The following is a 26,313-nucleotide window of genomic DNA, read 5'->3' as shown; positions in this document are numbered from 1 at the left end:
AATTGTCTTCTAGGTCAAGATCTATCTGCCCTGAAATTTCAGACAATTCAGACAGCCCATTGTTGGGTTGCTGACCCCGAATTAGTAATTTTAAGGAAATTTTGCAGTTTTTGGCTATTATCTTGAATATTATTATGAATAGAGATAAACTGTAAACCGCAATATTGTTCAGCAAAGTAAGATCTACAAATAAGTCACATGACCAAAATTGTCAAGTGACCCATTAAGGAGTTATTGCCCTTTAAGTCAATTTTTAACCATTTTTCTAAAATTTTAGTATTCTTTTAAAAAATCTCCTTCACTGAAACTACAGGGCCAAATTTAACCAAACTTGGCCACAATCATCATTGGGGTATCTAGCTTACAAAATGTGTAGCTTGACCCTGCCAACCAACCAAGATGGCTGCCATGGCTAATTATAGAACATAGGGGTAAAATGTAGATTTTGGCTTATAACTCTGAAACCAAAGCATTTAGAGCAAATCTGATGGGAGTTGAATTGTATATGAGGTCAAGATCTAACTGCCCTGAAATTTTCAGACAAAACAGACAAACCGTTGTTGGGTTGCTGCCCCAGAATTAGTAATTTTAAGGAAATTTTGCTGTTTTTGGTTATTATCTTGAATATTATTATAGATAGAGATAAACTGTAAACAGCAATAATGTTCAGCAAAATAAGATCTACAAATAAGTCAACATGACCAAAATTGTCAGTTGACCCCTTAAGGAGTTATTGCCCTTTATAGTAATTTTTAAACAATTTTCATAAATTGTTGTAAATTTTTGTAAATTTTTAGAAAATATTTTTCACTGTAATTACTGAGCGACACAGGTTCTTGAGAGCCTCTAGTTAAGGAAAGTAGTGATTGATCAAGTTTGAAAGGGTAAAAAATAAGTATGTCTGAAGCTGCCTTACTGAATTAGGGAGCTACCATTTGATTTTTATGGGGGGTGGGGGGTCTAGGATGAAAAATTTTGTCCTGCATTTTTTTTTAGCTGTAATCTCTGTCCTGCCTTTTTATTTTTCACTCTAATCGGTCCTGCATTTTTTTTTTTTAGTTTATCCTGACTTTTTTTTACCTAAATTGTCGTCCTGACTTTTTTTTTTTGCAAGTGTCACATTCCTGCCTTTTTTTTTACTCAAAACTCCTGTCCTGCCTATTTTTTTCAAATTTCATCCTAGCCCCCCCCCCCCCCCCCCCCCCTAAAAATCAAATGGTAGCTCCCTTACAGACCCCCCGCAACATAAAATTATCCATATTGGAAGTTTTGAGCAAATAGATTTCTCTAATTATGATATGTGTTCCAAATGTAGTACACTACATTGTAAAGAAAAAAACATTTTGGAAAGAGAAGGTGCAATTTTTGCGTCCGAAGACAGACGGTTTCCGGATAATAACTAGTCTAAGTAAAGAAAACCTATGTAATTTTAACACAAGGTTAATACTCACAAAAGGAAGGTTGGGATTGATTTGGGGTTTTTTGGTCCCAACAGTTAATTAGGAGCCCACATAAGCATTTTTGTAGTTTCCAGACAATAACTTGTGTTTAAGTGTATGAATCTCTCTGAAATTATACCACAAATTTCCATACTACCTCCCTTACACTGCTTGTAAATTATGTATTAAGCAATGATTAATGTCTTTAGGTGATTAGCTGTCAATTTATTTTTAGAAGTTACTATTGATTATACCCCACGCAATGAAGTTGCAAAGGGTATAATATTTTTTACCCGTTCGTCTGTCCGTCTGTCTGTCCCTAGATGTGCATATAAACAGGAAATTACGATTCAATTTTTTTTTTAGGAGTTACGCCTCTTTGAACATATTTGCTTTAATATACTTCTGCAACAGTTTGTCATTGCAACTCCTCTGAAACCACACACAGAGTTTCATGAAATTTTGTAGATAATAAGCACATTCTATGTAGATGTGCATATCGACAGGAAATTATGATTCAATATTTTTTTCTCACAGTAATTTTATTTCTCCAGTGACAATGTGGGGACAGGGGGTATGTGAGCGCGCTCACTATGGTTCTTTAATTTATATTAATTTTAGTCACGACTATGTATGTCATTTTATATTTTTAGACTTTTATGATGTATTTAAATAGGTAATTATGGTTGCAAACTCCATTAGAAATAATTGAGATTATGACCTCACATCTTGAGGGAAAGAATTTTTTTTTGGGGGGGGAGGTGACCAAAATTTGGGTCGGTGGTAAATCAGAATTTGTGGGGAGGGGGGCAATTTTTTTCATTTTCAGAAATTAAAAAGAAAAGTTCTTCAAATATTTTTTTTGGGGGAGTTAATATTCAATAGCATAGTGTATTGCATAAAAGCAAAACAACTATTCTCAGCCAAAAGAGGGGCACAGGCTCTGTAGAGCCTCAAGTTTGTTAGTACTGTATTAAGGACATCTTGGTAAAGGATTTTTTTGGAGTCTATTAACAGAAAGCTTAGATTGATTGTATGCTACATGTATTTTACCATGATTTTAATTCTACTATATTCAGGGAAGTTGTGGGACTTTCACCATTTGTTGGAGTCTTTCCTAAAACTCAGAAATTTTACAAAAAGCTCTCATATGTGAAGTATTGTTTACAATTATGTGTAAGTGAGCATATGATTCTGTCATTTTCATCTGACTATTGTATGGGAGTTATCAGACCTTGATCATTTTCTTGAGTTTTGTGATAATAGCACATAGTGAACTGAACTCCTTTGAGAGAAATCTGAAGATGGCTCTAATATTTGGTAGGACAAGTCCATCATGTGTAGTTGACTATATACTACTGTAATTTTGATGTGTTCATATTAAGGGACGACATCAAAAGATCGATGTAGGATAAAAAACTTAAATCAAATAGTTTGGGGGTGGGGGTCAACATTGCTGCATGTTTTGTTAATCCAAAATCGATTTTACCTATATCCACATAGGTAAATCATTTTTTCCCAAATTAAGTTAAGAGGTGGGGGGGAGGTCAGTGAAAAAACTATGTAAATTAAGTTTTTTATCCTACATTGAACTTTTGATGTTGTCCCTAATAGTGTTGTTGTGAGACTTTCACCATTTCTAGGAGTACTGCAACAACTCATAGGAATATTGACTATGGCAAAGCAATCTTGTACTTCTTAAGACATTTTTGTTTTTCTCCTCAATTAAATGTAATAAGACATTGCAAATAATCTTGCAATGGGCAAACCACTTACAAACTTAAGAGATTTTGTAGCTATAATTTTCAGTTGTGATTTAATGGTCATTATTACAGTGTATCAGTTAAAACAATGATGATTAAAGAACAATTTTTCTTCTTCAATAGTTTACATAGTTTAAGCAGGATGATTCTGTGTAAAGTGTTGGACAAATGTTAATTGAATGTAGATCGATCATTTGTCTTTGTTTTGTTTGGATATGTAGTAGATTTGTTTGTCTCAATGTTGCTATTGTATTGTTATATATCGTACATGTTTTATTTATCAAAATTGGGGAAAGTTGCAATCATTTTCTTTACCAAACCCTCGCAAAAGGATCCACTGGATATGATTTCTCTTCTTTTTTAGGATAGATTTTACCATTAGTTTAACTGTTTGAATTGTTTTACACTAGCTATTTTGGGGCCCTTTATAGCTTGCTGTCTGGTGAAAACCAAGGCCCTGTGTTAAAGGTTAAACTTTGATCTGTAATGGTTTACTTTTTTAAACATTTTGACTTAGATAGAAAGCTGTCTCATTTGCAATCATACACATCTTCTTATTTCTAAAAGTAGGACTGTACATGATGGAAAATATACAGTATAAACTTGTACAATAAAAAACTAAATGTTTGTAAGAGAACCTTGTCAAATGCAAGATGAAGTTATACCTTATTTTTCTTTGATGTTTTAGATTGTAAAGTCATTAAACATAAACATAGCTTTTTTCTATTTAAAAGTAATAATTTATTCAATTTATCAATTCATGCATCAAGGACTGATATATATGTAAAGAATAACTGCAGAATTTCCTCTTGTTCTAACATGTCTGGTGTCACAAAGTCCTATTGTTATACCAATGTAATCACTTGCAATAATGATGTATATAGAATGCACATCTTTCATGATTAAATACACAATGTTCTATTGACTCAAGTTTGGTTTCCACTGACAAACTTTCGTTTTAATTTCTCTCGTAGGTTTGACATCTTGGCATCAATATCATCTAAACTCAATTCCTGTAAGAAAAATATAACCATGTAATAGATTTATGATTCACCACTGTCTACAAAATCAACAAAAATAGGTATCCCATTATTAAAAATGAATCCACAGTAATTAACCTGAAATGTTCATGAAAGTAGCCAGTTTTTTGCATAAACGGAAAAAACACCACTATAACACCACTTCAATGATCTCAGAATCAAATTGCGTTATCAAGACTAACCTAATATTTTCATTTTGATAAAGGTCTTTATTTAGCAGTTCAAAAATGTAAAGAATAATTAACTATCTACTCATTTCACTTCCAGTAAATTTACAGGGCCAAATAAGAATCAACTAGTACATTGACCCTTGAGAATACAATTTCTTTTTTATATATTAAATGAATATTTATTTAATGAGCACAGATATATATATATACATTTGTATATATAATTTCTAGAATTACCTGATCAACACTGGTTTCCTGTTTCATAAATCTTTCTACTTTTCTTTGTTTTTGTGGAGGAACCTGAAAATATATAAATAAATAAATTATGTTATTCAAATTTATCTACGAGGAAATCTGTTAAAATCATACCTTCTTTATGTATTTTTGGTTTTCTTTATCCCCCAACACATTATTGCCTTTACATATATCATAAAACATGTCTGAAACCCTGTTTTTCAAAAACACAATAATTTCCATACTTAGCGACTTGTAGAAAATTTTGCAAAAGCATAAATTCATATATATATATGTGCAGTCTAGGTAGCCAAGTGGTCTGGAGCACTGGACACAGTGCAGACGGTGTTGTCTAGATGTTCCTATAGCATAAATTCCAATCCCAGTGAGGGAAGAGCAAACATATGCTTCTGCAAATTTGCAGTTTTATCATGGTTTTGCTGATATATAGAGTAATTCTTAGTATAAATCACAAATACATCCAGTTTGTACAATTTACATGCTGAGACTAGTGTTTTTAAAATAAAAACATTTTTCATGTCAAAGGCCTTTTTAAGCAGACTATATAGTTATTCTCATTGACTGATGAGCGGTAATTACTTATATCTTCCTTATTTGAACTTCAGTGGATAATTCACTTATCGACATTCATGCCTCATGTTCTTATTTTTATAAAGAGGTCATCTTTATCAAGCAAAAGCCTGTCATATGAGTCGGTTTCCCTCTTTTTGATCAGCTTAGAAAATACCTATGCACTTTGAACCTTAATTCAAAAGTCAGATTTCTCTGGTCCCAAGGTCCAACACCTTATATTCTATACCTACCTATCATTCCGTCAATGATTTAGAGGATAGTCTCATGATAAAACAAACATATGTTTCATCAATGCTAAGTCAAATAAACTTACAGAGAATTTACTCTGAATTAATTACCATTCAATGGATCCCAAGTTTTTTTGATTTTATGGGTGGAGATGAACCACACAGGCGGAAACCGAGTTGAAATAGAACAAAAGAATCGAAGCTCTTTTTTTAGAGAAGGTGATAAATGCTTACTGTAATGTTTACTATAGTAACAAAAATTTTAAAAGTTAATAAAAACAAATAAAACGACAATTTTCTTCTCAATTACGAAGTTTTTTATTTTAAAAACACCATTTGCATAAGTTTTCAATTTATCCATTACATAGTTATACACAACAATTAGATATCAAGTCTATGACATGGGTATCTATCAAGTTGGATGTAGAAAATGCATAACCTCTGATTTTTTTTTTAAAATTACCACGGACGGAGAACATACCAATCTAATAGTTCAGTAATTTTTGTGTCTGCCCTTCCATTATGTGACTCAAGAAAAAATCCAAAAATGGGTAACAATTGTATCGAAAAGAAAAAATTGAGTGCACATTTTTATGTTAGGGCGTGTTTGAGGTGTATATTTTGTCTTTAAAACTTACAAAAGCAAGAGTATTTGATATATCATCTCGCTTCAGACTCTATAATTTTTATATATCAAAGTTACAGGTTGACTTTATAACATAAAACAATCACAGTACGAAAAGATGAAATATATGGGTCAAGTGAAATACCTATCTAATGAATCGCAAAAACAGAGAAGGTGTGTTCGAATAGCTATTTTTTTTACTAAAAGTATTTGACGACAGTCTTTTAAGTTGGATGATGAAAATGCAAATCTTCGAAAAACATATTTTTTTTGTGTGTGATAACTAGGGTTTATAATCTTAAACCACTGAAAATTTTTAGTCTGCCCTTCCACGAAATATTAAATTAGATTTTTTTAAATGTTTAATAATTTTCGAAAATTCCACCTGACAACCGATCAGACAATAGTTTTAAGTTGAATCAATGCAGACAAGATCATTAACTGATGCTCATAAGCTAGTAGATACATTTGTCTTTTAAAATACAACTGACATATAAGGATCATAATGGTGCTATGTGGATAAATTTATCGGTTTTTAAAAGCAAAATTGGCAGCGTGTCATCCCTACAATGGCTTAAATGCAAACTTTAGGAAAGCAATAAATACTAAGAATGCTGGAAAATTCTATTTTGCTTCAATCCATCACTTACACTGCGGTCAAAATACTCTGGGGAGATTCCTTCCAGGTATAAAATTCTATTCTCCAGTTGTTTCAGTCTACTATATACATTAGTCTTATTTATCTTTGGACCTGTAAAAAGTAAAACATAAAATAAATACTTTAGCCTATGAAAAAAAAACAAATTATGGTGCTGTTTTTCCATAAATAAATTGCTGCTTCAAGGCAAATATAACAGTACAAATAATGAATGAAAACTATAAAATCCATCATAAATCTATCAGATTTATAATACATGTAGTTGAATTATTGTAAATTTTACATAACCACCATAATGTGGATTTATTGATATTCGCAGGATACAAATTTTGGTGGTTTCATGGGTACAAGTGAATGTTCATGAATTACAAATATTCTCTGGCTGTGTGTGCACAGACTGGCATCAACACTAATTAAATATCCACAAAAATGCAAGTTTTCTTCAATCAACAAAAATTGAAACTTATAAAAATTCACAATGCAAACAGGTAACTGTGGATTCATTAATATTTGTTGCATATCAATTTTCGTTGATTTCTTGGGTAAAGAAAGAAGAACCAAGAATTTAAATGTTAAATGAATTACATGTTTTTCTTAAGGAATGTATGCAGACTTTGCCAAAAACCATGAAAATTAAATATCCAAGATAATGGAAGTTTTCCTCAAACCATGAAAATAAATTAATCCACAGTACTATAATTGACCCCAAAACTTTTTCTCTAATTCTTACACTATTTATTCTTTTCCTGACCAGTTGATTGTTTTTATTTAATCAATGTCTTGTTTGTTTGATCTCAGTTCTTTTTTGGTCAAAATTTGATTATGATGTCAAATGTTCTTGCTTTTCTCTGAATTTCCTATTGTGTTGTCATGAAATAGGCCACAATACCTGATGACATCACATAGAAAGAACCCATCTTTTTGCAGATCATTTGAAAGAAAGAATTGACTTTGTCTGCATGTCGTTTAAAAATCATCAGAGAAACAGATTCCACACCCCAATCTTGTACAATACAATATTTATCTACTCTCAACAGTTAAATTTAAATATTTGAAACCCTCAGCAAACCTCACATTTAAGAGATAACTGTATTGTATGTATTTGAAGCTTTAAGGACGTCCATCGGTAGTTTTACTGTCGCAAATTTAGTTTACCTGGCGACGGTAAAACTACCGATGGACGTCCGCAAAGCTTCAACTACAATACAGTTATCTCTATTCTAATGCAAAACAATTTCATTATTAAATTTCAATCATGATTTCAGTGTAAAATCTTCATTAAAGAAAATTCCGCGAAAAGATGTTATCTTCTTTGGTCCCTACACTAGAAGACGTCATAGGTATGCTTCCAGCGTCAAACATAAACACTGGGTGTTTTCTGGCTTCTGTGCCGCTTCAGAATGTAATAAAATTTGATAAAAAGAAGATTTTTAGGTGCAACATGTGAGTTTTTTGGCTTATTATTGTAGAAATTACATGTCAATATATTCAGCAATTCAAAATGTCGGCTTCCTTAGTTACAGACAAGGAGATAGAGAATTTTATGCTTACTGTCATCCAATCAGAACCATTGTTACAAAATAATTGCATTAGAATTTATATTTGACTGTCTCAAGTGGATAAATATTGTTTGAAACTCCATATAGTGGTTGAATAGATATTTCTCTAAATTGTAGCTGATTTATATTTCCCCTCACTGTTTGATTATTATTTAATAATCAATGTGTGGTTTGTTTGATATTAGCTCTTTGTTGGTGGAAATTCAGTTATGACATTAAATTTCACCCTATCTTCTGAAATCAGATATTGTGAAATTACCAAAAACGAAAGCAATGTCTGATGCTGTCACATTGAAAGAACATCCCTTTTGCAGAATAGTTTACCCTCATATTGTCTAAAAAATATCAGAGAAACAGATTCCATCACCAAATCTTGCACAAAAGTAAATTTTTCAACTGTGACAGCTAAATGTATAAATATTTAGAAAATTTAACAGTCTAGAGAGGAGCAATAGCAAATTCAACAGGATGCAGTGGTAGAAGCTATATTTATCACTTTTTCACAATGATATTTAACTTGGATTACTTTATAAATGTAAAAATGAAAATATCAAACCAGATGCTCCGCAGGGCGCAACTTTATACAACCGCAGAGGTTGAACCCTGAACGGTTGGGGCAAGTATGGACACAACATTCAAGCTGGATACAGCTCTAAATTTGGATTGTGATTAAATAGTTGACACAGTATAGGTTTCTGACACAGAATGAATGTGGTCTAATGAACTTAAAAATTTTTTTTTGCCTTTGAGCAATTCACTATGCTGTTGAATATTAATCCTCTCAAAAAAATGTTTGAAGAAATTTTCTTTTTATTTATGAAATCTGAAATGAGAAAAATTTAACCCCCCCCCCCCCCCATTTTTTTTTCACATCCCCCTTTCCCTTTTACCAAAACTGATCTCAATTCAAATTTCTAATGGAGTTTGAAACAATAACTACTCATTTAAATACATCATAAAATATTAAAATGTAACAAAAGGTGCTTGTTATCACTGAATGGTAAAGATTGTTTTAATTTATCAGTTGGTAGTAAAAGTGAATATACATTGTATATTGTATAAAACAATGATTTAAGTTGACTCAACTACTATTCTGGACAAAGAAAGATAACTCCAATCAATTGAAAATTTCTTGCTATTGCACAATATTGTGCAATTAGATATTTCTGGCTATTGCGCAATACTGTGTAATTGAAAATATTTGCTATTGTACAATACTGTGCAATTGAAGATTTCTTGCTATTGCGCAATACTGAGCAATTGAAAATTTCTTGATATTGCACAATACTGTGCAATTGAAGATTTCTTGCTATTGCTGAATACTGTGCAATTGAAAATTTCTTGCTATTGCACAATACTTAATATAATAATTTTGGATCCTGATTTGAACCAACTTGAAAACTGGGCCCATAAACAAAAATCTAAATACATGTTTAGATTCAGCATATCAAAAAAGCCCAAGAATTCAATTTTTGTTAAAATCAAATTTAGTTTAATTTTGGACCCTTTGGACTTTAATGTAGACCAATTTGAAAACGGGACCAAAAATTAAGAATCTACATACACAGTTAGATTTGGCATATCAAAGAACCCCAATTATTCAATTTTTGATGAAATCAAACAAAGTTTAATTTTGGACCAACTTGAAAACTGGGCCAATAATCAAAATTTAAGTTCATTTTTAGATTCAACATATTAAAGAACCCCAAGGATTTTATTTTTGTTAAAATCAAATTTAGTTTAATTTTGGACCCTTTGGACTTTAATGTAGACCAATTTGAAAACGGGACCAAAAATTAAGAATCTACATACACAGTTAGATTTAGCATATCAAAGAACCCCAATTATTCAATTTTTGATGAAATCAAACAAAGTTCAATTTTGGACCCTTTGGGCTTCTTATTCCTAAACTGTTGGGACCAAAACTCCCAAAATCAAACCCAACCTTCCTTTTATGGTCATAAACCTTGTATTTAAATTTCATAGATTTCTATTTACTTATACTTAAGTTATGGTGCGAAAACCAAGAATAATGCTTATTTGGGCCCCTTTTTGGCCCCTAATTCCTAAACTGTTGGGACCTCAACTCCCAAAATCAATCCCAACCTTCCTTTTGTGGTCATAAACCTTGTGTTTAAATTTCATTGATATCTATTTACTTATACTAAAGTTATTGTGCGAAAACCAAGAATAATGCTTATTTGGGCCCTTTTTTGGCCCCTAATTCCTAAACTGTTGGAACCAAAACTCCCAAAATCAATCCCAACCTTCCTTTTGTGGTCATTAACCTTATGTCAAAATTTCATAGATTTCTATTCACTTAAACTAAAGTTATAGTGCGAAAACTAAGAAAATGCTTATTTGGGCCCTTTTTGGCCCCTAATTCCTAAAATGTTGGGACCAAAACTCCCAAAATCAATCCCAACCTTCCTTTTGTGGTCATAAACCTTGTGTCAAAATTTCATCAATTTCTATTCATTTTTACTAAAGTTAGAGTGCGAAAACTAAAAGTATTCGGACGACGACGCAGACGACGACGCCAACGTGATAGCAATATACGACGAAAAATTATTTTTGCGGTCGTATAAAAATATTTGGCCAAGTCTATTGTCCTTTCATATTAAATTTTAAAACTTTTCAGCAAATTAGTTCAACAGTTTCAATTTTTAACTGATCAATCAATCTTTGGTCATTATGGTTCCATAATTTGGTTTACTGAAAATGAAAGAACCAACAATAAATAATATAATTATACATGTACCTGATTTGATCTTAAGATGTTCCTCTATGTTACGAAGCCTCTCGTCAACTCCTGGGAGAACATCATCTGTTTTTTCTTCCTTAATTTTCAGTGGACTGGTGATCTGTGTCTGTGGACCATGGAGATTTACCACTTTTGAAACTTCAATAGAAATATCTCAATAATATCATTGATCCAATATTTAAAATACAAAATGTATGACATTGAGTAGCTAAGAAGATTTATCAAGTTTTTTGTGTAAATTATTATACATTTGTACATACATGTATATAAAATGATTTCTTTGGAGCAGGAGTTAATAGTTTACATTTATTTCAGAATATATTTAATACATTTATCACATGTGTATGTGCCACATGTGTAGAAGTATCTGTTTACCCTTCAGGTGCGCCTGAGATCACCCTGGATTTTGATAGGGTGTTTGTTGCTCAGTCTTTAGTTTTCTATTTAGTGACGTGTATACAGAAATGTGTCTGATGATAGTTTTCTATTTAGTGACATGTATACAGAAATGTGTCTGATGATAGTTTTCTATTTAGTGACATGTATACAGAAATGTGTCTGATGATAGTTTTCTATTTAGTGACATGTATACAGAAATGTGTCTGATGATAGTTTTCTATTTAGTGACATGTATACAGAAATGTGTCTGATGATAGTTTTCTATTTAGTGACATGTATACAGAAATGTGTCTGATGATAGTTTTCTATTTAGTGACATGTATACAGAAATGTGTCTGATGATAGTTTTCTATTTAGTGACATGTATACAGAAATGTGTCTGATGATAGTTTTCTATTTAGTGACATGTATACAGAAATGTGTCTGATGATAGTTTTCTATTTAGTGACATATATACAGAAATGTGTCTGATGATAGTTTTCTATTTAGTGACATGTATACAGAAATGTGTCTGATGATAGTTTTTCATTGTTTGTCATGGCATTGTCAGTTTGTTTTTGATTTATAAGTTTGAATATCCAATTGGTATCTTTCGCCTCACTTTTATTCTAAATCAATAAACACGTTATATTACGTATCAACCCTGATTTCATGACTAACATTTTACACATTATACAATACAAAGGAAAATTACTCTAAACTTATAAAGGCTATTTAACTTTGTGTTATCAAGAAATGATGATAACACTGATTTTCAAAAAATATGATGCAACCTTGTTACATTGTCATTAAAAACCTTTGATGGATAAACATACAAAAACTAGAATGTGTCCATAGTACACAGTTGCTAGTGGCGGATCCAGAAATTTTCATAAGTGGGGGCCCACTGACTGCCTAAGATTGGGCCCGCTCTAGTCACGCTTCAGTGGTTCAACACTCTAATTTGGAATTATATTAGAAAGATTATATCAAAGAGAACATTTTTTTTTTTTCATTTTTTTTTTTTACATAAATAAGGCCGTTAGTTTTCTCGTTTGAATTGTTTTACATTGTCTTATTGGGGCCTTTTATAGCTGACTATGCGGTATGGGCTTTGCTCATTGTTGAAGGCCGTACAGTGACCTATAGTTGTTAATGTCTGTGTCATTTTGGTCTTTTGTGGATAGTTGTCTCATTGGCAATCATAACACATCTTCTTTTTTATATGTGTACTAAGTTACAAGTTGATTAGGCTTCTAACTTAATCAAAAACTACCTTGACCAAAAATTAAACATGAAGCAGGCCAGACAGTCAGAGAGGAAGGAATGGGTGCATAGACTGAAAAACATATACCCATAAATGGGCCATAAATATTTCTCACCTTTGATGTGGCTCTTTCCACCAGGTCTAGATAAAAACACAGCATTGACTCTGGCACAACTGTCATCAAGATCTAAATATAATATAGATAAGCATATGTCAATAGGGTGATGATTCCCCATGCAAGACACAGACCTGCAGCTCTTTTTCACGAAAAATCTTACGAGTAAAAATACTCATAAGTCATGAACATTTCAGTTTAACTTTTCCTATGGAAAGAGTTGCAAAAAGCTACAAGAAAAAACTACATACCCTCATCTGTGAAAACAGAACAGAACTCTTTCCTATTGTACTCATCTACTTCTTGTCTTTTCTGTTCAATAAAAGCAGCAATTCTTCTGTCTATCTTTAAAATTAAAATAATGAAAATTAAAGCATGTTACATTTGCAGCTTATGATTTTGTTTAAATGTTTAAGTTGCAGTGAAATTCTTTGAACAGGAATAGGTTTGCTATAACATGTATAAAAAGAAGATGTGGTATGATTGCTTTTGAGACCACTCTCCACAAAAGACAAAATACACAGAAATTAACAGCTATAGGTCACCGTACAGGCTTTAACAATGAGCAAAGCCAATATGGCATAGTCAGCTATTAAGTAATATTGTTAAGACCATTAAACTAATTTCAATCATCAAAAAGATATATGGTCAGAGGCTATTATAAACATGATAAAGGCATATTCTGTGTGTTTATCTCATATTCCCGACACACTTTTATTCATAAAATAAATTTAAACCTTTTGTAAAGAAACAGAAATCTTGCAAACTAATGACAAGGTAGACAACATTTGAACTGAGGGAAATTGATCAGAAAGTCCTTATATATTGTAACCCCACTTCAATGAAAATATAGAGGTCCCTGCCCACCCTCAATATAAAAAATGCTACTATTTTCAATTTACTACTACAAATACATGTAATGACTTTTTACTATATACCTACCTCTTCTTTGGAAGCTTTTATTTGAATAAGATGTGATTCATCATTCCTGTTTGAAAGCTGATTTTTGTTGGTTTCTTCAAAAGTGTCTGTCTGGCTTGGTAGTTGAACATCATATGTTTCATCCTGTCTATTATCGCTTGAATCAAATTCTTCCACTTGCATACTGTTTACATCACGGACTACTCCAAAAAAATATTATATTGTACATGTATATCATTTGAGCAGGAAAATATATCTATTCTGTTCCCAGATTTGAGTAATAACAAAAGGAAGCAAAAATAACATCCAAGAGTCGAACTTGAAGCAAGCCATTATCCATAATAGGCAAATTATACATGAAGGAGAATATGAAGAGAAGTAACATTTCAGTTGTAACATATTCTGATGAAAATATAAATATAGAAATGGTTCCTTGTAACCGGTTAAAAAATAATACCTCCCAAAAAAGAATGTCTTTTTCATACTAAAAATATAAATAAACAATGATAAAAAAAAAAATGTGACTTAAATACTCCATGTACTCTGACATCATGCTCATTTTGTATTTTAAATACAGATAGAACATTTTACAATTCCATAAGACATACATGTACTATAATGGTTAGTATAAGCAACTTACTAATTCATAAACTTTACCATATATATCATTGTCTATTTCATAATGCTGATGTTAGAGTCGGATTTAGATGATTTTCTAAGGGGCACAGCCCCGCCCCCCCCCCCTTTTTGTGTGAAAAATTTGGTTGATCATTTAAGGGATAAATAAGTTTTATTCAAAGTCAGCAAAGTGTCACCATATATTCCTTTTTTTTTAAGGTTCATCATAACAAACGAACAAATATGGCTGTATTTACATGCCAAAAACTACTCTGAGTACAGACTTACATGTACATGTACCTGTGAAGTTGGAAAAGTTTTAAAGCCTGGCATCCACTAGATATAAAAATGTTAAATCCATTTTGTGTTTCAGAAAGATAAAATCTCTTTTGGATTTTGAGGGGCATTTTTTTTCCTTCATGCAAAAGGTGTGAAAATCAACTAAGTTGTGGTATAACTATGAGGATGTTCCCTCAGGTAAAAAAACTGGTTTGTATTGTTTTGATTGTCCTTAATTGACATGGACAAGAGGTATCTTCATAACTTTAGATGAGTTAAAGAGTTTATCTGAGTCAGTGAGTGGACAGTATCAAAGTAATTCAGGTGTTTGTTTATTTTTACACCTTCTGCAGAAAGAAAAAAAAAATGGCCATCAAAAACCAAGAAAGATTATATCTTTGTTAAACACAAAATGCATTTAACTTTCTTATATCTAGTGGATGCTAGGCATTAAAACTTTCAAAACAGCACAGGTAAGTCTGTACACAGAGTAGTTTTTGAGGTGAAAATACGGCCATATAATAATTTTGTCCATTTGTTATGATGAACCTTAAGTTTACAAATTTTAGAAATGCCTGTATTTTACATCGCTTACTCACTGGACCATATTTTTATAAACTGAATTCCATTTTTTCAATGCATAAATTTACCTTATCGATGTGCGGCGTTGTTCCATCAAAAAAATCTAAACAGAATGTGAAAATACATTTTTTTTCTGTCTTCTCTAACGTGCTAAATATTACACCGGAAGTCAACTTTCTAGTTCCAAAAATGTTAGACGGTGCGAAAGAGGTATTTTTCCGGAACCAATCAAGGTCGTTATTGACGTCAGGTACACAGTGGTAGGGCCTATACTATTTTGTATATATGTCTCTGTCACTCCAAATTTTGTAATGTATTATTGCATTATTTTTCTCTGGTTACAGAGATTTTATTTTCTTTCTGCTTTATTTATAGGTGGTTTACTATATTTTTTATTTCGATGAAGATATGTTATGTGCTCTTTTTTTTTTTTATCCCCCCGTCAAGATCAAGTAGGGTTGCTGTCTTTTCGACGTAGCTACATCTCCTTTTGTTCATTTCAGAATATCAATAGTTTTTGAACAGTACAAACGGTCTTGTTTATTGAATGAATGAATATTATTGGATCAAGAATGAAGATATATATATAGAAACTAAAATTAACTTATTTGAGTAATACAAGCGGTAATTCATAACTTGATTGAGTTATACGGGATCTTTCCTTAATCGTTATTGTGTTATTGTTTGATAATATTAAAATCTGTATTTCTAGGGGAAACTTGATTATGGTAAGACTGTGACTTTTTTTAAAAACAAATTTCCCTAAAACTCATCACATACCAAAACCGCAAGTCAAATCAGAATTTATTTTGATTGATACTGTTTATCATTAAAACATAAATTAATCATCTATAAATGTAGTGTTTTCATACATTTGCTACATGGCTAAATGTAACAAATGTTCAATATTTCTGATTCTAACTCTTAAACTGTTAACAGTAAAAAATAACGAAATGTAGTCATGCCAAAAACTGGTTTCAGTAGTTGATATATAATTGAATTGTAAAATACACTGGGAATTCTTTTTATTGTAAAACAGCACCCCCCCCCCAAAAAAACAACAAAAAAAAAACAAAAAAACAAAAAAACAAAACAAAACAAACCCTAACCTACAAACAGACAAGAAAACTCACAAAAACAAAATCAATTTTAAACACAAATGTAAATCGACTCCTTTTGGATTTTAAGCCTTTTTTGTTTGTTTGTTATTACATTGATATAACACCAATTCCTACAAGTAAATCATCAAATACTCATTACTCAAGGAACAATTTTAAAAGATCATTTATAAGGGCAAAAAATGTAATCCTAAAATCATATTAAAGGTTTCATGTTATGAGTTTTGTGACCTTTGTATACTAGTATTTTGAAACAATCATTATCTATTCTTTTTATATGAAAGGGTCGAACTCAAATTGTGGTTACGACCACTGAAATAAGAGTAAAGTAGATTTGTTATTCAAACATTCAAATAAAAAAAATACAAACCCAGTTGGATATAAAAACGTCTTATAAAATATCACAATTACTGATTTATGATTTACAAGTTTGAATTGTATTGGTTGTTTACATTACTATCCCTTTTTGGGGATTAAACCTTAGATGTCATTATAGTCGGTGTCGAGAGTTATCATAGTGAAAATGTCTATTAGAGATACGTTCAATATCGTAGCGGCTACGTAGTGCTACATAGATTTTGACTATTGAACGTGTAGCAATAATATAGACTAGTTGTTACATCTATACTATTAAACGAGAAGACCTCATTTTCTGTGTCGCTTCTCTTCCTTCTCATGGTGTTTAGATCGCAAGGACCACAACTATTATACCTCCTTATAGAGGACAATTATTTTTCGCGTTTATCTACATGTAAACTACGATTATACTACTTCAATATATAGAGACTCTCTGTATTCTGTCTACTGTTTTCTTTGCTATCTAAGGGGTCATACAAGTTGCATATATATTAAAAATAAGTAAAACATGAGACACAAGTACAACCAATCGTATGATAGATAACAAAAATGATAATAAATAAGCCATTCAGAGCGTTCTCCATATCATGGCAGGACTTTTTTCGCGGCATCGGGATCGGGAGTTTTAAAGCTCAGGATTTGGGGATTGATCCTTACGGAATCCGGGAATATATTTTTTGATTTCGGGATTTTGGGATATGAATTTCTTTAAATTCTGCATCTCGGGATTTCATGATTTTAAGCCCGGGATTTCGGGATCAGGACCCCTCCGACCACCCCTCAAATTAGCCTAAGTCGGTCTTAGTCATTTATACATGTTCATATCCTACCATTGGTATGTTAATAAGGCTCTCAAAAGAAAAGGCACTGATGGATTGTCCTAGAAGCATACTTTATTAGGCTAACAATGGTCTGTATAAGATAAGATAAGATAAGATATTTTTTATTTCCAATTATGGGCCCCAAAGGGCATAAACATTACAACATCAATAATCTTTTCATAATACAATACAAACAATGAGATAAAAAAAAAAAAAAAAAAAAGTTAAACGAGAACTATTTAAGTTCTTAAAGAATACGTAGATAAAGAATCTATAGTATGTTGGTTTTTTTTAATACTAATGCATTTTATTACAAGTGTGGTTGATATAGATAACAAACAAGCAGCCCAAAAAGAAAAAAAAAAAAAAAATAGATATCCACATATGTATAGTACACAAAAAGTTGGATCAATTAAATATATAATAATTAGCCAAAAAGAAAGTAGAAATTAAACATGTCCATGACTCATCCTGTGTCAGCAGCAAATAGGAAAGCATTATGGTTTCCTAAAGGCAGCTGACACCAGGGGACGATACCTTATGGGCCATAGGCATGTAAAATGTGTGTAAATGTCTCTTTCCTACCTGTATCAAAAGCAAACAAGGAAGCATCATAGGTAACTTGAATGCAGTTGATACCAGGGGACGATGCCTCAAGGATATAAGAGAACATTTGAATAAATAATATATCTTAACAATTATTTTTTTTTTTTTTTTTTTAATCGGCTAGTATGCTTGTGATATTCAGATGAATATAATTTTCTATGTCCAATCAAATGTATATACACACATAGATTTCCTTTAACTAATCTTCACTAAGGAAGATGTTTGTATATAAAATTACATATTATTTTAAGTAACTCAACATTTTCTACACTAAATAACCAGATAATTTTGCTTTGACTGTTCATATGATTAAAATAAGAATTATATTGTGCAATACTAGCTAACATACAATTTCTATCATCCTCAAATTTGTTACAATCAAATAGAAAATGAGCCTCATCTTCGACAGTATTGGAAGAACATTTATTACATATTCTGTTAATTCGGGGAATACCCTGATATCTACCTAATTCTATTTGTAATCTATGAGAAGATACACGTAATTTAGTAAAACTTCTTCTAAGTTCAAAATTCTTGATCAATGTTAGATATTTTTCAAAACCAAAATTTGTTTTATATAAAAGGTAGGTTTTCAGTTTACTGTCTGAAAATTTATCTATTTGTTTTTTCCAACAGCTAATAAACAATGTTGATAGCTTGGTTTGTATATATTTCTTAAATTTGTATAAGGATTCACAAAATGGAGCATTTATGGCATTTGTATAGTCAATACCAAGTATTTTAAAAACAACATTTATTGAACCATACCATGATGTTATATTCATGTGATGTAGTGTCTTTGATTGTGTATATGCCTCTTTTAATAGAGGAAAATTATTACCTAAATTCTCTAATCTATACCAGTACAATAACATTCCTTTTATAATATTAAAATATATTGGAAATCTTCCAAGTTCAGATAACACTGCAGCATTTGTTGTTTTCTTGTGTACCCCAAGTATAAATTTACAAAATTTTATATGAAGTTTCTCACAGGGTAAACCTGAATATAATTTTTCAAAAGATATATCTTCCTTCTTACATTTAGAGGAAAGAGAATTAAACATCCCCCATATTTCGCTACCATATAATAAAATAGGTTTTACAGTGTGGTCAAAAACATGAATACTTGTTTTTACATCAGGATTAAGTGATAAAAGATCTTTCCTTAATTTGAAATGAGCTTTCAGGGATTTTTTGTATAGTTCATTTTGAGCATAACTGAATGAACCAGATGAGCTTAAATATAAACCTAGGTATTTGTATTTTGAAACACATTCCAGATTTATATTCTGAAATGTGAATATCTGTTTTACATGTCTGCCTGCCTTGTTGAAAATCAGCACCTTTGTCTTATTAGTATTCACATTGAGACACCAATCTTTGCAAAATTTATCAAGCATTCCCAGCTTTTCTCGTAGTCCTTCAGCTGATGTAGATAATAAAACAATATCATCAGCATACATTAAACAATGTAGATCTTTGTCATTGACATTAACTGGGTCTCTAGTATCTAACAAATATCTGGGCAAATCATTTATGAATATCTTGAATAAATTCGGACTGAGGTTGTCACCTTGTTTGACTCCAATATCTAATGGGAAAAAATCACTTACTTGATTTTGAATTTTGACACATGATTTGCTAATTTCATACATACTTTTAATAATGTTATAAAAATAAGACCCAGCCCCAATATCTAGTAGTTTAATCTTGATCCCTGTATGTATAACAGTATCAAAAGCCTTCTGAAAATCAACAAAACAGGCAAACAGTCTACCTTCTTTTGAATTACAGTATTTGTTAATAAGACAGTTTAAAATAAACATATGATCTGCAGTTCTGGCTTTCCTTGTGAATCCAATTTGACTATCATGTATAATATTATGTTCCTGAAGAAATTTGTCCAGTCTTAGACTTAATATTCTATTAAAAAGCTTTCCAATTGCACTTGTTATTGTTATTCCTCTATAATTGTTAGGGTCACTTGTATCGTTGCTTTTAAAAATTGGTGTAATATAAGCAGTTACATTTATTTCATGTTTGAAACGGTGCAAATTTTTAATTTGATTTGACTTTTACCAAAAGAGGCATTGTAAAAAAGGAAACGAATAATTGTGGTCTGAGGCCAGAAACACGAAAATAATTGAATTTAACAGAAAGGAAACAAATATCGGACTTTAGAAAAAGGGAGAGGGCTTTTGATACCTTTTATGAAATTCTCCATATATAAAATCTTTAACAAAAAAAACAAAAAAAATCATCCTACAACAGTTCACAAGCTGTATATGCCCGCGATTTCGCGGGTGTGTTCTAGTAGATATTGAAAGCAGCTACGTAGTTGTAGCCGTAGCTGCTACGATATTGAGCTCAACCCTGTTTACAATTCTGTAGACCTAATTTCGCCCCAAACTTTTGATTGGATCTTCTTGTGTAGCATTTGAGAACTTCTACCTATCTCTCAGATGTTTTTCTTTAGAATATGGGACTGTCCTGCTTTCACTTATAATTGTGATGGCCCTACACTGGTATCTACACTTGGTTATTTCTTTATATACCCAGGTATTAAATATGTCATAATTTGAGAAATAAGTCCTGATTTTAGGATGAAAAAGGTGTCGCTTGACCCTCATAATATAATAATGGACCTAATATATCGAATCAATATAAACCCTATATCGAATTAATATAAACCATATATCGAATCAATATAAAGCAGTGAAAAATCGTAAAGGAAAATAAATGATTTTCTAAGAGAATACCAGCTTAGTGATGCTTATTCTTTAGGTAAAAACCAATGAACGCTTCAAACTTTATTTGCATATAATTATATACCTTAACAAAGAAAACCTTATAAATATGGAAATACTGAATCAAGGAAGTAATTGGTTAGATGAATTAAAGCACGATTTTTCTTCTTATAAAACGTAAGATTTCTCTTCACCTATAGATAAAAATAAGATATGATTGCCAATGAAACAACTCTCTACAAAAAAAAACTAAATGATAGAGATTAACTTACTGTAGGTTACCGCACAGCCTTCAGCAATGAGAAAAATACATACCGCATAGTCAGCTACAAAAGGTCCCGTGATAACAAATGTAAAACAATCCAAACGAGAAAACTGCAAAAACAGAAAAAAGAACGAAACACAAATATGATACAGGCTCCTGACTTGGGACATACAAATACAGAATGTGGCTAAGTTAACCTAGTTTGTTTGCGCAAACTTCTCCCCTAACCTAGGACAGTGGTGTAACAGCACAACATAGGTAATAACTATGCAAAACAATAAACGAAAAACAAATATGAGAAACAGAAAAAAACGACAACCACTCAATTACAGGGTCCTGACCTGGGACAGGCACATATACAGAATGTGGCGGGTTAAACTAGTTTGAAGGCACTAACCCTCCCCTGACCTGGGACAGAGGTGTAACAGTACAACATAAGAACAACTATACAAATAAATAGACAAAAGATTAATCATCTAATAGTTACAGATAGAAATACATTAAAAAAGCCTACACAGAGGGCATGGATGTGGTAGGGTACTTATACGGAGCTAATAACAAAAATGATGCATCTAAGACTAGAATACATGTTTACATAATACTATCATAAGATAGTTGTACTGCAAAAATCAGATACTAGGTTTATAATTTAGTATGCCTGAAGACCGTTCTGTCCACACAAGACCCGTTATTGGCCTCGAATCAAAATAGTAATTTATATTATTAAGTTACGAGGACAAATCAATTGCGAAGATGAAGACAATTGCAAACCGAAATTTTATAACATTCTATTAAGAATCTAGTCCTTAGCAAGGAGGAAGAAAATTTCAAAAACGCTTTGCTAAATGTGTGTGTATTGACTAGGACAGGTCTCACCACAACCCGATGAGTTAATCCATAACTAACCAAATAAACAGCTGCGTCACGAGCATGGTACGTCCTTTGTCTTGTGAAAAAAAATTCCATAATAAATGTTTTTGGAATAACAAGGGGTTGTACAGGAATTCATGCTTAGTATATCCAGACTAATCCCTTATTTCTGCTGAAGGGGAAGTTTATATAAGAGACAGAAAAAAAATTGCTCACAACATGTTTTATATGTTTTTTAACAAAAAGCTTAATAAAAAATCAATAACTCAAAAATGAAATTAAGAATCATTACGAAAAAGTATACAGATCTTTAGATTAATATAACTAACAAGTGTGTGTGAAGTTTTATGCAATAATCATAAATAGTTTCTGAGATACGGTGCGACATGTGACAACCCCCCTTATTTTTTTTTACAAAAAACTCAATAACCCTAAAATAAAATTTTGAATCATCACAAAAAAGAATTAAGATCTTCAGAATAATATAACTAACAAGTGTCTTAAGTTTTATGCAATAATCATAAATAGTGTCTGAGATATGGCGCGACATGTGAAACCCCTCTTTTTAGCTCACCTGGCCCGAAGGGCCAAGTGAGCTTTTCTCATCACTTGTCGTCCGTTGTCCGTCGTCCGTCGTGCGTCGTCGTCGTGCGTCGTGCGTCGTCGTCGTCCGTCGTCGCCGTTAACATTTTACATTTTCAATTTCTTCTAAAGAACCAATGAATGGAATGAAACCAAAAATGGCATGAATGTTCCTTATGAGGTTCTGACCAAGTGTTGTTACTTTGTAGCCGATCCATCATCCAAGATGGCCGCCAGCGGGGAACTTAGTTTAACATTGGACCTAAGGGAAATGCATACAAATGACTTCTTTTAGAGAACTGTTGAATGGAATGAAACCAAACATGGCATGAATGTTCCTTATGAGGCGCTGACCAAGTGTTGTTACTTTGTAGCCGATCCATCATCCGAGATGGCCAGTGGCGGATCCAGAAATTTTCATAAGTGGAGGCCCACTGACTGACCTAAGAGGGGGCCGCTCCAGTCACGCTTCAGTGATTCCCTATATAAGCAACCAATTTTTTTCCCAAAAAGGGGGGACCCGGGCCCCCCTGGCCCCCTAAATCCGCCTCTGATGGCCGCCAGTGGTGGACTAAGTTTAACATAGGACCCTACGGGAAATGCATACAAATGACTTCTTTGAGAGAACCGTTGAATGGAATGAAATCAAACATGGCATGAATGTTCCTTATGAAGTGCTGACCAAGTGTTGTTACTATGTAGCCGATCCATCATCCAAGATGGCCGCCAGCGGGGGACTTAGTTTAACATAGGACCCTATGGGAAATGCATACAAATGACTTCTATTAGAGAACCAATGAATGGAATGAAACCAAACATGGCATGAATATTCCTTATGAGGTGCTGACCAAGTGTTGTTACTTTGTAGCCGATCCATCATCCAAGATGGCCGTCAGCGGGGGACTTAGTTTAACATAGGACCCTTTGGGAAATGCATACACATGACTTCTTTTAGAGAACCACTGAATCGAATGAAACCAAACATGGCATGAATATTCTTTATGAGGTGCTGACCAAGTGTTGTTACTTTGTAGCCGATTCATCATCCAAGATGGCCATCAGCAGGGGACTTAGTTTAACATAGGACCCTATGGGAAGTACATACAAATGACTTCTTAGTGAACCATTGAATGGATTGAATGGAATGAAACAAAACATAGCATGAATGTTCTAATGAGTTGCTGACCAAGTGTTGTTACTTTGTCATCCATCAAACATCAAAGATGGCCGCCAGTGGGGGGACTTAGTTTAACATAGGACCCTATGGGAAATACATTTAAATTTCTTCTTTTAGAGAACCACTGAATGGAATGAAATCAAACATAATGTTTCTTATGAGATGCTGACCAAGTGTTGTTACTTTGTAGCCGATCCATCATCCAAGATGGCCGCCAGGGAAAAAAAGGGGGGGGGTAGTTTAACATAGGACACTAGGGGAAATGCAAACAAAAGTCTTCTTTAGAGAACCACTGAATGGAATGAAACCGTACAAAACATGAATGTTCCTTATGAGGTGCTGACCAAGTTTTGTAACTTTGTAGCCAAATTTTATCTTTTTTTTTAATATGATTTCAAAAACCCAAGTAGAGTCAGGTGAGCGATACAGGCTGAGGCTCTTGAGAGCCTCTAGTTTATACAAAAAATCCATAACTCTAAAATAAAATTTTGTATCATCACTGAAAAGAATTAAGATCTTCAGATTAATAGAACTAACAAGTGTTTGAAGTTTTATGCAATAATCATAAATAGTTTTTGAGATACGGCGCGACATGTGAAACCCCCCCCCCTTTTTTTTTTACAAAAAACTCAAATACTCTAAAATAATATTTTGAATCGTCACTAAAAAAAAATAAAGATCCTTAGATAAATATAACTAACAAGTGTGTGAAGTTTTATGCAATAATCATAAATAGTTTTTGAGATACGGCGCGACATGTGAAACCCCCCCCCCTTTTTTTTTTACAAAAAACTCAAATACTCTAAAATAATATTTTGAATCGTCACTAAAAAAAAATAAAGATCCTTAGATAAATATAACTAACAAGTGTGTGAAGTTTTATGCAATAATCATAAATAGTTTTTGAGATACGGCGCGACATGTGAAACCCCCCTATTTATACAAAAAAAAACTCAAATACTCTAAAATGAAATTATGAATCGTCACTAAAAAAAGTAAAGATCCTCAGATAAATATAACTAACAAGTGTGTGAAGTTTTATGCAATAATCATAAATAGTTTCTGAGATACGGCGCGACATGTGAAACCCCTCTTTTTTATACAAAAAATCAATAACTCTAAAATAAAATTTTGAATCATCACTGGAAAGAATTAAGATCTTCATATTAATATAACTAACAAGTGTGTGAAGTTTTATGCAATAATCATAAATAGTTTTTGAGATACGGCGCGACATGTGACCCCCCTTTTTTTTTTACAAAAAAATCAATAACTCGTGAAATGTGAAAAAATCTCATTAACTCTAAAATAAAATTTTGAATCGCCACCAAAAAGAATACAGATCTTTACAACAATATAACTAAGAAGTGTGTCAAGTTTTAAGCAATAATCACAAATAGTTTTTGAGATACGGCGCGACATGTGAAAAAAAAAAACCAAACTCCTGTTTTAGTTACAAAGTCCCGTAACTCAAAAAGTTTGAATTTTAATTTCATAAAAAAAGTATACAGATCGTTTGACCTTCATAAGAAACAACTATCTTAAGTTTCATGAAATGAATGGGCAAGTTGTTCTCAAGTTACAGTACAACATGTTTACGCCAGACAGACGGATGCCGGACATTTGTGTACCATAATACGTCCCGTCAAAATTTTTACGGGCCTACAAAAACGAATGTAACATAAAATATTAAACGTCTTTTGGTAAAGAGAATGCAACACAATACCAAAATTTTTACACGTGTGAAAAATGAGATGTAGTTTGATTGCCAATAAGACATGCATTGCTTGCTATTCGGTGTGAGCCAAGGATCCGTGTTAAAAACCGTACTCTGACCTTAAATGGTTTTACTTAAACAAATTGTAACTTGGATGAAGAGTTGTATCATTGGCACTCATACCACATCTTCTTATATCTATTTATCAACCAAATACAAAGGAACAAGGATTTAAACGACAACAGGACACCAATAGATATAGGAATATGCCAATGAGACAACTCTACATCCAAATAACAATTTAAAAAAAAGTAAACCATTATAGGTCAATGTACGACCTTCAACACGGAGCCTTGGCTCACACCGAACAACAAGCTATAAAGGGCCCCAAAATTACTAGTAATTACCAAACATCCTTCAACATTACTGTATAGTAATTTGTAATAAGTCCCGGATGACAAGATGCAAAACAATTCAATCTAGCTAGAAACCCAATGGTCTGATTTATTTAAGAAAGGACTGTAATATTTTTTCTGTCTATGAAGAAATAACATGAAAAATTTGGTGCACACTGAATAACGCACGTAGCGGGTTATTTAACCGTGTGCAGCACATTTTTTATGTTATTTCGAATAGACAGCTAAATTTCATTTTAAACCGTAGAAAACCACGAAAAAACGTTGATGACGTCACGGTCACATGTCTAAATTATGTCTATGGGCTCATAACAAAATAACGTCAGTCAATCAGAAGACGCGTTACATCCAAAATTAAATTATTCTGAAACAACAAACACAAATTAATAATTTAATGTCAG

The 26,313-nt window shown here is 32.2% G+C and overlaps 1 protein-coding gene across 1 annotated transcript; it reads right to left on the bottom strand.

Annotated features, from left to right (window-relative positions):
* Positions 1-3,919: 3,919 nt before the first annotated feature.
* On the bottom strand, positions 3,920-15,412 carry LOC143082758 (MAP3K12-binding inhibitory protein 1-like). Its single transcript, XM_076258601.1, has 8 exons — positions 15,302-15,412; positions 13,776-13,954; positions 13,085-13,178; positions 12,834-12,905; positions 11,071-11,211; positions 6,743-6,843; positions 4,650-4,712; positions 3,920-4,215 (listed from the first exon to the last, which is right to left on the bottom strand). The coding sequence occupies exons 2-8, from the start codon at positions 13,935-13,937 to the stop codon at positions 4,129-4,131; spliced, it is 720 nt and encodes a 239-aa protein (XP_076114716.1). The 5' UTR covers positions 13,938-13,954; positions 15,302-15,412; the 3' UTR covers positions 3,920-4,128.
* Between the last annotated feature and the right edge of the window lie 10,901 nt (positions 15,413-26,313).

Source organism: Mytilus galloprovincialis, chromosome 7 (genome assembly GCF_965363235.1).
Source record: "Mytilus galloprovincialis chromosome 7, xbMytGall1.hap1.1, whole genome shotgun sequence".
NCBI lineage: Eukaryota > Metazoa > Mollusca > Bivalvia > Mytilida > Mytilidae > Mytilus > Mytilus galloprovincialis.
This window is presented reverse-complemented; position numbering and strand designations above follow the sequence as displayed.

Bases quoted from the DNA above. Each gene is read 5' to 3' on its own strand.
- LOC143082758 (XM_076258601.1), bottom strand. From the start codon at position 13,937: ATGCAAGTGGAAGAATTTGATTCAAGCGATAATAGACAGGATGAAACA. The intron at 4,713-6,742 runs GTAAGTGATGGA...ATATATTTTCAG, and splicing joins CAGAGTATTTTGACCGCAGT to GTTCCTCCACAAAAACAAAG. The intron at 4,216-4,649 runs GTAATTCTAGAA...TTTTTCTTACAG, and splicing joins AGGAAACCAGTGTTGATCAG to GAATTGAGTTTAGATGATAT.